The following is a 15,401-nucleotide window of genomic DNA, read 5'->3' on the forward strand; positions in this document are numbered from 1 at the left end:
CACTACGGCAACTGTGCGTTTTATTCACTTTCACAAATCATGAATACAACAGCTGATTTGACTTTATAAACATGTATTTTTCACTTTATTGCTCAAACAATGTTATGGTATCAAATTTGAATCGAATTGAATCATTTGAAATACTACATATTTTAACACTTTTAGTACAGACCCACCTTATTCCAACGTGATTAGCTTCCACGGTAGCTCACCTGAAAGAGTGTTGGACTATGGACTAAGAAGGTAGAGGCTCAAGCCAGCCAAGCATGCCAGCTGATATGTGAGACGAAAGTGTCATAAAAGCAAAACGAAATTATGTGGTTGCTTCAGAAAATGTACAAAATTACTTATTTTGTTTTTCAGCACTATCGGTTAGGTTTAGGCCACGTCCACAGTTGTACGTTTTCATTTGAAAATGCATGTTTTTGTCTACTTTTTGGCCTTCCTTACACACTGAGATGGAGTTTTTGTCAGCAAAAAAATAGCTTTTCGAAAACGCTCTCCCAAGTGGATACATTTGAAAATGGCGTATTCGCGTTGTAGTGTGGACTGGAAAAATGGATATATCTGGAAACGATGATGTATTTGTTGTCATGTGATTCATTCAACCAAAATAATCAAGATGGCGGGCCTTGTTATAGCACTGCTGTTGTGCCTGATATTCACTTTGATAGTGTTGTAAAAGATAGATGTTACTTTGTACAACCTTCGCATTGCATTCCTTCAAAGGCGACGGAAAGTTTACTCGGAATTGTTGTCCGGCGATTGTACATGTAACAGTGATTTTTTGCATGCGCAGTAAGGGGACTTAAGCATTTATATACGTTTCGGTGTGGACATGCAACTTTTGGAAAACGCTTAAAAATGGCAGTGTGGACGGAGTGCGTTTCGAATATGTTTTCAAATGTATCTGGATTAATGTAGACGTAGCCTTAGATGTTGGTTTAGGGTAAGGATGTCTGTATTGTGTCTACCTCTCATTTGCTTTTAGGACACTATTGGTTAGGTTTAGGTTAAAGTTTTAGGTTAAGGAGAGACGTTTTACTCATTACAACCTAATAAAACCTTATCTGATTACAACACCATTGCACTCGCTTTTGGCGCCCCCTCACTAGGCAATTCACTGGGAAACTGCAGCGAAACATGTAGGGGTGCACCGATCGATCGGCCACCGATCTAAATTGGACGATTTTCCATGATCCATGATCGGCGATCGTCTCTAGATTCAGGGCCGATCTTTTTTGCAGCAGGCATATACTGCTACTCTAATGAATGAGCACTTGCTCTGCCCTTGAAGCATACAGTGTGGCCACTGGAGGGTGAGTTGGTGGCAATTCTAAGCATTCACAAATTTAAAATTTCGGACATGCTGTATTTTAGATGAATATGTCGGTTTGTTTTAAAACATGTCAAGGGCTGTCAAGCACAAAACAAACATAAAGCTCCATAAACTTAGTCTACATAATTTATGCTATATAACCAGTGCCGGCCCAACCTATTAAGTGACATATGCGGCTGCATAGGGCCCCCGTGGCCACCAGGGGCCCCCCTACCATGGGTTCAGATAGACAAATAATTATTTGCAATAAGTGTAAATAGCACTGGTTACACAGCCCAGCTATATGCAAGCCAATAGTCCAATGGAACCTGTCAAAACTATTAAAAATATTCCATTCGCTCTGAAGGAAAGATATGGAGAGATAAGGATGTGAATTTGATATTCTCCTGCCTAAGATCTGTTGTGGCGACATTAGTAAGACAGTTGATTAGTTGCGAGGGTGATCCAGGTTCAAGTCCACCTTTTGCCAATTTCACTATTCTCCCCCTATCGTTAAGTTCATTTATTTTAAATAAAAATTAACACAAAAGGTGTAAATGAAGTGTCTAAGGGGAGTGTGAGATCACTAAAAGTAAACACTGTGTTCTTGTGGTGATCAGGGGGCTCACTAAAGGTTGGGCAGTGCAGAGAAGGGGGTAGACGGGCGCACGCCTTTCCCGGTCTGGAACGCGTGGTTGGCGGCTTTTTCTACCGCATTTACTAGCGGCTCGGCATTTTACAGGCCGGAAAGCGAGGTCTGCGGTAACCCGTTTCCTGGACCTGAAGGGAATGCTCTCTCTAAAGCCGCGCTCGGCATTTGTAGATAGCAGTGACGAGGTACAATCAGGTGCGTTTCGTCCCGCTGCCAGTGATTTAGCTTACTTCCATCACAATAATTATTAGATTAAATACTGTTTTATTATACACCAGGGTGCAGAATTTCATTAAATATAGCCTATTTATTACTTCATAAAAAAACTATGTTCTTTTTTATGTACTTCTGAAGTAGTTATAGCTGTGCTGAGAAAACTAGTTGATAGATTTGGATTTTTAAGCTTTATGCTTTTGAAAAAATAGACTTATTATATTTAGAAGTTTATTTGCACAATTTAAACTTCATTGGTTATTAAAGTTGGGTGTTTTTGGATAGGTGTACTTGTAGGTAGGGGGGGCCCTTTTCTTAAATCTCCTTAGGTTCCACAAAATGCTAGGGCTTTGCATATAGCTTTGCATGATAAACAGTTGTATAGTTGTATATTATTAAGTTGTATATTCATGAAAATTCCATCTGCCGTCACGTTTGGTAATGAGACTCGTTTGGCATCATTGACATCTTCAACTAACAAGTTTGAATATGCAGAAGAGTGAATGTGATTTGAGAGCCACAAATATAGGAAATGTAGGAAAACTGTATATTGCCTGAGTCATATGGGCTACTTTTAGGGTAATTTTATGATTGTTTTTTTGTTTTTTGTTTTTTTGTCCTTTTTGGAGCTTGACAGCTGCTGGTCACTATATGCTTTCATTGTATGGAAAAGAGCAGCATTAACATTCCTTCAATTTTCAAAATACCCTCATTTATGTTTTAAAGAAGAAAAAAAGTCACATGGTTTTTCACAGATATTCCTTTAAGTTGATTCTACTTTTTTGGCTTTAGGAATGGCTCTGTATCAGACAGACAGTAAGCAAGACAACTTCCCTTTGGAACTTAACATCAGCGCTGGTACAAAGGCCAGGTCCCTGTCCCCCGATCAAGCCTTGTTTCATTCCGAAATCCACATTGAATGCCGTTCGTTCTCTGAAAAGCCACACGCAAACATGTCAAACATTATTACTTGCATTTCCTTTGGTCTAGAGTCAGCTTTAAACTTTATTATAGTGCTGTTGGTTCAACTGATCATGTTAGCATGGCAATAAAACTCAGCATCTGTGCTCTACAGATTGTTTTTTTTGTGGTGAAGTTTATGGATGGCTGCACAGATATTATCTCCTGTTTTTGAAAGCACTGCACTGAGGCTATGTATTTGTGTCTCACAAAGTAGATTTAGATTTTAGAGGTATTTATTAACCACTCTTTTGAACCCCTTTTAAGTGATTTAAGTTTCTGAGAAGATAGCATATATTGAACCCAACTGCATTTTTCATCTAAAAATCATTGTGGTTTTTAGGGGCAATGGTCTGGCATGCTGGGATTAAAATCTCTTGTCACTCATTGCCCACTTTGAATAAGGTAATTAAAGCATGACTTTCCTTTTCTCTCTCTCTCTCTCAGATTTGTCCCCAAACTATAGCTAAATATGTACTCATTTGTTTTTCTATGATGGTGGGGACTCTCCATCGATTTATGTTAATTACATTTTCAATCTCCTAATTCCCGCAATGTAGGCAAAACCTGTCTGGCTGCATTACTCATTATTTTCCCAATTACATTCAATCCAAAGGGGAAAAAAAGGAAAAATCAACAGGAGGGAAAATGCCACTTCACAAAAGCCCCTAATCTATTTATTACTTAATTTTTGATGCATTCCCTTTTGTCAGTAGGCATACAAATATCATTCATTATTTGCTTTTGGTGCTTGCTCTGAAAAAAAGGCAGTGGAACCAAACAGTGTTTTGCTCATAATCATTTCCATACTTTTTATGCCCCTTAGCAGCTATTGACTTTTGAAGGATTCTTTACTTTTTGTGTTTCGTGACTAACAAGTAAAATAAACTTTGAGTTCCATGACCAGCAAAATGTCTTCCAGGTTTCCAGTCAAAGAAAGTTTATTAAAAGCATTGCGCATGTTTGATATGTTTTAGTGTGTAATTTGAAAATGACAGAATTTTAATTTTTGGGTGAACTATTCCTTTAAAGCTAGTAGGAGTGATTTTGAGAGTGTAGGTAACTGATACCAACAGTATTGTCAGTGTGTTGTTTACATTTACCCCCATGGTCTCTCTAATTTTATTAGTGAAGACACTTAGTTTATCTTGTTCTGTCAGATAGAGACACTCACACACATTGATGTTGTTTTAAGGCACCAGAATGGCTAACTTATCTTAAGTCATTAGTAGGGTTAATCTTCCCAAGGCCCTCATAATTGCTCAAGCTTTTAGCCTAAACACACACACACACACACACACACACAGGCTTATTCTTACAAGTCTCCTAGAAGATAAGAATGTAACAATTGAAGCATCATAAATGTAGAATGTAGAGCTGACATTCATTGACTAGTCGGACAAAAGATTTTACATACAGTACATACATACAGTACAGATGCTGTTTATTCAAACTATTTTGAGCTCAAATCACCTTCAGTTTAGGAGCAATTAGCTTGGAGACAGTTCTTTCAAGTCCTTTTATTTTTTAACAACACAGTGTAATTTAAATATTTAAACACTCTGGATATTATGTGATTCATCTGCGTTTTTCCTTTAGGACTAGACTAAACTGACTTTCAGGTCTCATTCTCCAGTGTAGACGTCTAATGTTGGGAGTTTGAGTTGAGTTTATTTTAATTCCATGTGAACTAGGGGAATTTACAAAAAAAAAAAAAAAAAAAGACAGCTAAGGGATTCGGCAACTGGAGGGAAATTGTTCTCAAACCTTATTGTTTTAATATTACAATAGTCTTAAACTCTTTATTGAAATTTATTAAAAACATGTTTCTGTTGAAGGCGGTGGAGTGGGTAGTGCATGTAACTATTACATGTTGGGAGCTGGGACCCACTCTATATTAGCTGTGTTTAACAACTACATAGTTAAGCATTTGATACAATGTAATTATTATGTACATACATGTTGTTGCATTGTGTTTACATTTAAAGTACCTGCATTTAATTACATATGTAGTGACATTGTTAATATTACCCCTGAACCTAACCTTACTTTAACCCAACCCTTACACTAAACCATAACTCCTAACCTAAACCAGTACTAGTACTTAAACCTCAGTAGCAGCAAAAGTGAATCTTGTGAGAATTTTGCAGAACAGCATGTACTTACACAATAAAAACATTGAATTGTATGTATTTTCATGTTAGTACATAGTAGGACCAAGAGCTGTTCTGCTCAAAAGGTTGCAGGTTCGAGTCCAGCCTGCACATGTACCAATCCATGACCCCTCTTTCCCCCCACTTTTCTGTTTCTCTTTTGACTTTCCTATAAGTATAAATCAAAAAGCTCATTAAAGAGATGTTATCTTATTTGGAACAGCTCAGATGCCTAGCTTCAAAAACGCCTTGCCTAACTTTTGATATTTGTCCGCTGCTTTTTTCCACTGAATATACAGGATGTTTTCTAAAACAAAGAATATATGTAGTGAACTGTGTTTATATTCAGTTTATGGTGGGATGCCTTAGTGATGACCATGAAATCCCAGTGCCATGCCATTATTTTGTATTGGTTTTGTTCCTGTTTTATTTTATTTTTTTTACATGTCAGTGGCCAGACCAACTTGTTAATGGCAAAACCCTTTAAAAACATGTAAAAACATCTGTGTTGTTGCATTTGGCCACTAACTTTGTTAACCCTTAATACAGTTAATGTAAGTGGAAGGCAAAATAATCCTCTGCCATTGTTGAGACTTACACATTGAAAATAGAAGTCATCTTCCTCTCTGAATGGCTGGTAAAAATTATTATGTCATTCAAATTAAGGAGATCTTGCACCTTGGTCAATAATGTGTAATGTTGTGGCAAATATCTCTAATTAGTTTAATTCAAAATGGAAAAAAAAAATTCAACACTCATTTATCCTCAAAAAAGCGAATTATAAGCCAAGAAAAAAGAAGACACAAGATTTTCTTGTAACATTCCATAATTTAGTGACTAAGTGTTACAATACAAACACTGATGAAGGTCCATTGGGGCCAAAACGTTTGTCTTCTTTGTCATTATGCACAGAGAACTTCAATTTTGCACTTATAAACCCATAAAGAAGAACATGTTTTGTGGATAAATGGAAGTGAGATGCATTTTTTTTTCCTACAGTATTTAGTATTCAAAATTATTTTATTTTAGAAATTCTCTGTCCATTGGCAGATGTGTTTAGATATATATCCAGCTGTGTGCATTTGTCCCTCCTCCTGCCATTAATTTTCATACCTCTATTCCCTGTAGACATCTAGTCATTTTTCAACAGCTCACACTCTCACAGCTTTCAGCTGGAATCACGAAACCTGCCATGTCATGAATGAGGTGTAGTATTTCATCCCTACTTTTCCTTCAAGTTTTAGCTCAAACCTCTCCTTTTTATCAACCAAACTAAATAATTTTGACAAAGGCTTTTTGTAAGTTTGTAATTAGTGGTGTTTGCTCATAAAAAGTACAGTGCATCCGGAAAGTATTCACAGCGCTTCACTTTTTCCACATTTTGTTATGTTACAGCCTTATTCCAAAATGGATTAAATTCATTATTTTCCTCAAAATTCTACAAACAATACCCCATAATGACAATGTGAAAGAAGTTTGTTTGAAATCTTTGCAAATTTATTTAAAAAAAAAAAAAAAAAAAAAAAAAAATCACATGTATATAAGTATTCACAGCCTTTGCTCAATACTTTGTTGAAGCACCTTTGGCACCAATTACAGCCACAAGTCTTTTTGAGTATGATGCTGCAAGCTTGGCACACCTATTTTTGGGCAGTTTCTCCCATTCTTCTTTGCAGGACCTCTCAAGCTCCATCAGGTTGGATGGGGAAATTTCAGATCTCTCCAGAGATGTTCAATCAGGTTCAAGTCTTGGCTCTGGCTGGGCCACTCAAGGACATTCACAGAGTCGTCCCGGAGCCACTCCTTTGTTATCTTGGCTGTGTGCTTAGGGTCGTTGTCCTGTTGAAAGATGAACCTTCGCCCCAGTCTGAGGTCCAGAGCGCTCTGGAGCAGGTTTTCATCAAGGATGTCTCTGTACATTGTTGCATTCATCTTTCCCTCGATCCTGACTAGTCTCTGCCACCACCATGCTTCACTGTAGGGATGGTATTGGCCAGGTGATGAGCGGTGCCTGGTTTCCTCCAGACATGACGCTTGCCATTCAGGCCAAAGAGTTCAATCTTTGTTTCTCATGGTCTGAGAGTCCTTCAGGTGCCTTTTGGCAAACTCCAGGTGGGCTGTCATGTGCCTTTTACTGAGGAGTGGCTTCCGTCTGGCCACTCTACCATACAGGCCTGATTGGTGGAGTGCTGCAGAGATGGTTGTTCTTCTGGAAGGTTCTCCTCTCTCCACAGAGAAATGCTGGAGCTCTGTTAGAGTGACCATCGGGTTCTTGGTCACCTCCCTGACTAAGGCCCTTCTCCCCCGGTCGCTCAGTTTGGCCAGGCGGCCAGCTCTAGGAAGAGTCCTGGTGGTTCCAAACTTCTTCCATTTACGGATGATAGAGGCCACTGTGCTCATTGGGACCTTCATTGCTGCAGAAATTTTTCTGTACCCTTCCCCAGATCTGTGCCTCGATACAATCCTGTCTCGGAGGTCTACAGACAATTCCTTGGACTTCATGGCTTGGTTTGTGCTCTGACATGCACTGTTAACTGTGGGACCTTATATTGACAGGTGTATGCCTTTCCAAATCATGTCCAATCAACTGAATTTACCACAGGTGGACTCCAGTCAAGTTGTAGAAACATCTCAAGGATGATCAGTGGAAACAGGATGCACCTGAGTTCAATTTTGAGTGTCATGGCAAAGGCTGTGAATACTTATGTACATGTGATTTTTTTCGTTTTTTATTTTTAATAAATTTGCAAAGATTTCAAACAAACTTCTTTCACATTGTCATTATGGGGTATTGTTTGTAGAATTTTGAGGAAAATAATGAATTTAATCCATTTTGGAATAAAGCTGTAACATAACAAAATGTGGAAAAAGTGAAGCGCTGTGAATACTTTCCGGATGCACTGTATATGAACAAATCCCTTAAACATCATGAGCGAACCACATTATAGTGACCATGAGGAGGTTACCCCATGTGACTCTACCCTCCCTAGCAACCGGGCCAATTTGGCTGCTTAGGAGACCTGGTTGGAGTCGCTCAGCACACCCTGGATTTGAACTTGCGACTCCAGGGGTGGTAGTCAGCGTCTTTACTTGCTGAGCTACCCAGGCCCCCAGACATTTCCTTTCTTAAAATAAAGTTCTGGATAGAAGGCTAGCTAAAAAGATGCCTGTATTGTATCATTATGAAATTCTGTTTGTTCATTGGTTGGACTGTACAGAAAAAGTTGTAGCTTTTCATACAAGCCAAGCTGTTGGATATCTTACGATTTTACAATCTCATACAAATTATTACAATTTGTCATGAGACCGTGTTGGGTGTGCAAAAAAATCCCCTAGACTTGCATTGAAGGAGGAACCAAAACCATATCTGGGGAATAATATCATAGAAACTTAAGGGTGGTCTTTTTTAATTTGGGCCAGTAAGCAACCACTTAGCAATGACCAAGAACATCCTAGCAACCACATAGAAAAGCACTAAAACCAACTCAGGACACCTTAGCCACCACATAGTAGTGCCCTGACAATTATCCACAACATGCTAGCATCATGGAGGCAACTTTTGCAAGTGAAAGCATCACTCACATTTTCTAAAAAAAAAAAAAAAATAGTTTTATGCTTTAGATCAACATTGTCAACATTACTTGGACTCTCTATAGCTGTCACAGACTTTCTCTTGGCTGTGCAACACATTATTTGCTTAGTCGTCCTTGTTTTCGTTTAAGTCAAATAAGCCTTTTTCGTTCATAGTTATTTCGGAAGGTATTAAATGACTCTAGCTGGAACTTTTTTTGGTGTCCCGTTCCCTGCATTGACACTACCTAGACTGCAATGGTTGTTTCAGCCCTATATGATAAAATAAAAAATAACAAACTCCAGGAACTTAACACAGTCACATATATACTGAGCCTCAGAGAATGGTTTATGTTGCTTTTGGCAGGGTCATATGCTCTGTATCATCTCATTTCCTGTTTAGAAAGAGAGTATGGAGTGAGTGTGTCTGTGTGAAAGGGAGAGAAAACCTCTTGGAAACCTCTATACAAGGACTGTAAAAGTTATTGTTTAAACGGAAGCTACAAAAACTGTCACAAATTCCCTTTAATATCTAAATAACACATTTTAGATTACTGGAAATTAAAGATTTCCTGGTATGCTGTAAGTGTTCTCTGCAAATGTTCATATTGATGTTTGATTATATCTGTTTTCTAAAGACTTCAAGTTGCATACAAAAAAATAAAAAAAAATCTTACTGAGCTGCCAACCTAGACAGCATTTTAAAGCATCATAGGTGCCCTCCAGACTCAAAGGCTGTTCCAAAAGGTAGGCAGCAGCATTATGCTGCCTTATGAGAGCCTTGTTTCAGCCAAATTCTGAGGCAGAATCGCATGTTTGCTTTCACAGAGAGTGCTATGCAAAAAGCTTAGTGGAAAAATTCACCCAAAACGGTGGACAGAGTCAAGAGAAACTGATTTTAAAACAGAAGTGCTGTCTTGTATAATATATACATGCGTCAAATACTTATATTTAATTAGTATACTTGATATTATAAATAAATTATAAATGGATTGACTATTTTCCCTAACATACTCATGCCTATAATTAAGGGCTAAGTTTGCGTCCATCTGTGCTGTTTTTCTATGTAAACATGCGCTAAATGAACATCAGGCAGGAAAGGCGTGTTTTTTAGACACCATGCCAAGTTAAAAAGAACTTTTATCTTTTAAAAACAAGTCTCAAGACACAAGTCTCACTATAATGTTCTGTTCTAATTATATTAATATTCGCTGCATCTAGCTTTTATTTAGCGCAAAATTGTGTTCATTCTGAACAGTTCCTTAGAGTATCATATTGTTAGCTTAATAACATGCTAAGTCAAACTCTATTGGAATCAGTTGTTAAATCGAGTCTCCTGTGCACTTCACGCAAGGAATGCTATTTGTGTGGCGTGCGAACTTGCTGCCTATGTAGAGAATTTCAAATTGAGGTTAAGGTTACATTTCCGTTAGGATTCTTCGAAGGCAGCTGCCAAATGCTCATGTTTACATTCAATGTGAATGTTAAAATCAAATCAAATCTATTGAAAGAAAAAAAATCCTTCTTCTGTCTACTTTGATATAGGCACAGCGCAGAGATTCCTATATGTGGGAGCGATATGGCAAATACAACCTGAGCGATCCCTTCCTGGCCCTGCAGAGAGACAGTGAGGTCCTCCAGAGCTCCAGCCAGGCCAGGGGAGACGGAGGAGGTTCCTCTCAGAGACAAGAGGGGGTCTGTGGGGCCACGGCTCGCTCGGATCCTTTGGCGGTGCTGAAGTTGGTGGTTGGACACTGCAGAAGGATGCAGGAGAAGATGCTGAAACAGCTGGCAGCTGCAGAGAGCAGACACATGAGGGTGAGTGTATACAGGAAGATATACAGGGTAAAAACAGGTAAAGTGGTACACTTTCTGATCATTTGCATTTGCATTGATTTAAACAATGATTCCAAACTTAGCCCCTCACACAATACCATTTTAAATAGCTAAAGATCTCCACTACACTATTAAGAGGAAAAAGTAAGAATTATTAAAAACATAACTCAAGTGCCCCCCTTACCATTTGTTCCACTTTACCTGAAGTCACCCATTTATATGAAGTGTGTAAGGGAAGAAGAGAGAGATTTATGCACATACTGTACACTCAGAAGAAAATGAATATTTTCCTATTTAGGAAGTTTCACAGAGCAGATTAATACTGACATTACTGTTGTATTATTCCAATTTGATTGAGCACAGCAGAGCAGGTCAAGGTGAGACTGGATTGCTTTGTCGGCTAATTCTGTCACTATATCTCATTCTGTCACCACCTTGTGGTTGTATTAGGTCATTGCTGATCTGGAGGAGGAAAAGAGAAGGCATGCTGAAGATACTGCAGAGGGAGATGATGTCACTTACATCCTTGAGAAGGAGAGAGAGCGCCTCCTGCAGCAGGTACAGGGAACTGCGTGTTGATGTCTTTTAAAGGGATAGTTCACCCAAATGTTCTCTCATGATTTACTCACCTTACTGGCATCCCAGAAATGTATGACTTTCTTTCTTCTGCAAAACACAAATTAAGATTTTTAAAAGAATATATCAGCTCTGTAGGTCCTCAAAATGGACGTGAATGGGTTCCAAAATGCACATAAAGTGAGCATAAAAGTAATCCATATGACTACAGTGGTTAAATCCATGTGTTCAGACATGATAAGATACTTATGGGTGAGAAACAGATGAATATTTAAGTTATTTTTTTTTTTTCTTAAATTATTCTCTATGACCAGTAGGTGGAGATATGTATTAAGACTGTGAATCACCAAAAACAGAAGAAGATGAATGGGAAAGTGAAACTGTGTAGACTGACTGAGCAGAGAAGAGAATTTATAGTAAAACAATAAATAAAAAAAGGCTTTTAAATATTGATATACGTTTTTCACTACACCCAGTAATGTGCACAGACCTTAGCAGGGACAGGGGCAAAAGGAGGAAAAAGGGCACTGATTTATTTATGTATTTTGGAATGAGTAATAATTATATATACTTAACTAATTTCTTTGCTTTTTGAGCATTTTCTCGTATTATATACTGTACATAATTGTTCTATTTTTTTCCTTTATTACAAGTAATAGCCTATTCCTATATTTCTCACAAAAAGGACCATGGTATTCCACTTGTTTATTTATTTATTTTCAGACATGGACTGTAGTAACCCCATGTTTTTGACACGTGTCATAGTAAAACCATGGTATTTTTTAGCTTGGAGTACCATGACAGTATCATTAATGAATATAATAATCTTTCAGTACCATGGTATTACCCTGGTAATGACACAGTGTGTTTTTTTATTATAGGGCTCTAATGTTTATCTTGTCTCATCACTTTTTTCACTTTCTCTCATCTCTGCTTCCACACTTCATCCAGTCATCATAATAACTGACACTTCTTATACACTTTTTCTTCATTTCTTTTAATATTCCTATAATGTTATTTTCTGTATACTGTCATTTATATTTATAAATATACAGGACCATAACCCAATAATATGGCCATGGTACAATGATGGTGTCAAGATGGTACTATGGATTTGAATGGTTATCATGGTAGACTACATGTCCAAAAAATGGTAATGGTATTTTTCTGAAAGTGATTAATCTAATGGCTTATTAGTTTCAACAAAACCAAACTGGCTTTGGCTGAACCAGACAGCTCCTTCAGTTTATAATAGTAATCTATAAAAGACTAATTGTCCTCCTCCTTCCCCGCATGTTGTTTCCGCCTTCATCTTCCCTGTGCGGGGTTGGGCACTCCTTGGGGCCAATCCGAGGACCTCACTAAACCATCCAATCAGTAGTAGCGACGGGCGGTGTGTACAAAGGGCAGGGACTTAATCAACGCGAGCTTATGACCCGCGCTTACTGGGAATTCCTTGTTGATGGGAAATAGTTGCAATCCCCAGTCCTGATCACGAGTGGGGTTCAACGGGTTACCCGTACCTCTTGGCGCAGGGTAGACACACGCTGATCCACCCATTGTGGCACGTGTGCAGCCCCGGACATCTAAGGGCATCACAGACCTGTTATTGCTCCATCTCGCGTGGCTGAACGCCACTTGTCCCTCTAAGAAGTTAGACACCGACCGCACGGGGCCGCATAACTATTTAGCATGCTGGAGTCTCGTTTGTTATCGGAATTAACCAGACAAATCGCTCCACCAACTAAGAACGGCCATGCACCAACACCCACAGAATCGAGAAAGAGCTATCAATCTATCAATCCTTTCCGTGTCCGGGTCGGTTGAGGTTTCCCGTGTTGTATTAATATATATTAATATATATAATTATAAATATATTAATGTTGTGTTAATATTAGCAAACTATAGTTTTGGCAAGTCATTTAGGACATCTACTTTGTGCATGACACAAGTAATTTTTCCAACAATTGTTTACAGACAGATAGTTTCACTTTTAATTGACTATATTAAAATTCCAGTGGGTCAGAAGTTTACATACACTAAGTTACCTGTGCCTTTAAGCAGCTTGTAAAATTCCAGAAAATGATGTCAAGCCTTTAGACAATTAGCCAATTAGCTTCTGATAGGAGGTGTACTGAACTGGAGGTGTACCTGTCGATGTTTTTTTTTAAGGCCTACCTTCAAACTCAGTGTGTCTTTGCTTGACATCATGGGAAAATCAAAAGAAATCAGCCAAGACCTCAGAAAAAAAATTGTGGACCTCTACAAGTCTGGTTCATCCTTGGAGCAATTTCCAAATGCCTGAAGGTATCACATTCATGTGTACAAACAATAGTACGCAAGTATAAACACCATGGGACCACGCAGCCATCATTAATCTCAGGAAGGAGGTGCATTCTGTCTCCTAGTAGTAGTAATGTAGTTTGGTGTGAAAAGTGCAAATCAATCCCAGAACTACAGCAAAGGACCTTGTGAAGATGCTGGAGGAAACAGGTAGACATGTATCTATATCCACAGTAAAACAAGTCCTATATCGACATAACCTGAAAGGCTGCTCAGCAAGGAAGAAGCCAATGCTCCAAAACTGCCATAAGACTACAGTTTGCAAGTGCACATGGGGACAAAGATCTTTTTGGAGAAATTTCCTCTGGTCTGATGAAACAAAAATGTTACTTTTTGGCCATAATGACCATCGCTATGTTTGGAGGAAAAAGGGTGAGGCTTGCAAGCCGAAGAACACCATCCCAACCGTGAAGCATGGGGGTGGCAGCATCATGTTGTGGGGTGCTTTGCTGCAGGAAGGACTCATTCACTTCACAAAATAAATGGCCATCATGAGGAAGGAAAATGATGTGGATGTATTGAAGCAACATCTCAAGACATCAGCCATGAAATTAAAGCTTGGTTGCAAATGGGTCTTCCAAATGGACAATGACCCCAAGCATACCTCCAAAGTTGTGACAAAAAGGCCTAAGGACAACAAAGTCAATGTACTGGAGTGGCCATCACAAAGCCCTTACCTCAATCAGAAAGAAATGTTGTGGGCAGAACTGAAAAAGCGTGTGCAAACAAGGAGGCCTACAAACCTGACTCAGTTACACCAGTTTTGTCTGGAGGAATGGGCCAAAATTCCAGCAACTTGTTTTGAGAAGCTTGTGGAAGGCTACCCAAAAAGTTTGACCCAAGTTAAACAATTTAAAGGCAATACTACCAAATACTAATAAAGTGTATGCAAACTTCTGACCCACTGGGAATGTGATGAAAGAAATAAAAGTTGAAATAAATAATTCTCTCTAATATTATTCTGACATTTTACATTCTTTTTTTTTCCCCTTTTCTCCCAATTTGGAATGCCCAATTCCCACTACTTAGTAGGTCCTCGTGGTGGCGCGGTTACTCACCTCAATCCAGGTGGCCTCCGCTTCTGAGACCGTCAATCCGTGCATCTTATCACATGGCTCGTTGTGAGCGAGAACCACTAATAAGACTCCCAGCATGTGGAGGCTCATGCTGCTCTCCGTGATCCACACGCAACTTACCACGTGCCCCATTGAGAGCGAGAACCACTAATCACGACCAGAAGGAGGTTACCCCATGTGACTCTACCCTCCCTAGCAACTGGGCCAATTTGGTTGCTTAGGAGACCTGGCTGGTGTCACTCAGCACACCCTGAATTCTAACTTGCGACTCCAGGGGTGGTAGTCAGCGTCAATATTCACTGAGCTAAAGCTAAAGTAGTGATCTTAACTGGCCTAAGACAGGGAATGTTTTCTACGATTAAATGTCAGGAATTGTGAAAAACACAATGTATTAAATGTATTTGGCTAAGGTGTATGTAAACTTCTGACTTCAACTGTATATCACAAGGCACTGAAATCATCTGTAATACACTCTCAGTTGTCCATGTATTTAACAAATTAACTATATGTAACTATAAAAAAAAAAAATAAAAAAAAATGAATTGAATTTCTATCACTGAAAGCGACACGACCGCACCCATTATAATTAATGAATCTACTCTGCAGGTGCGCGATGTCGGAAATGCGGTAGCAATTGAGTATTATTCTTTTGATGAACTTACAACACAATGCATGGTGTGGACTTTTTATCTGACCTGTTACTC

At 38.8% G+C, this 15,401-nt stretch overlaps 1 protein-coding gene across 1 annotated transcript in view; it reads left to right on the plus strand.

Annotated features, from left to right (window-relative positions):
• The window catches only part of LOC127449347 (CTTNBP2 N-terminal-like protein), a 30,893-nt gene that overhangs the window by 11,467 nt on the left and 4,025 nt on the right, over positions 1-15,401 (plus strand). The window contains exons 3-4 of the mRNA XM_051712712.1: positions 10,412-10,684; positions 11,153-11,260. Coding sequence (XP_051568672.1) covers positions 10,412-10,684; positions 11,153-11,260 — 381 coding nt within the window. The remainder of the gene's footprint in view (positions 1-10,411; positions 10,685-11,152; positions 11,261-15,401) is intronic.

Source organism: Myxocyprinus asiaticus, chromosome 12, assembly GCF_019703515.2.
Source record: "Myxocyprinus asiaticus isolate MX2 ecotype Aquarium Trade chromosome 12, UBuf_Myxa_2, whole genome shotgun sequence".
Classification (NCBI taxonomy): Eukaryota; Metazoa; Chordata; class Actinopteri; order Cypriniformes; family Catostomidae; genus Myxocyprinus; species Myxocyprinus asiaticus.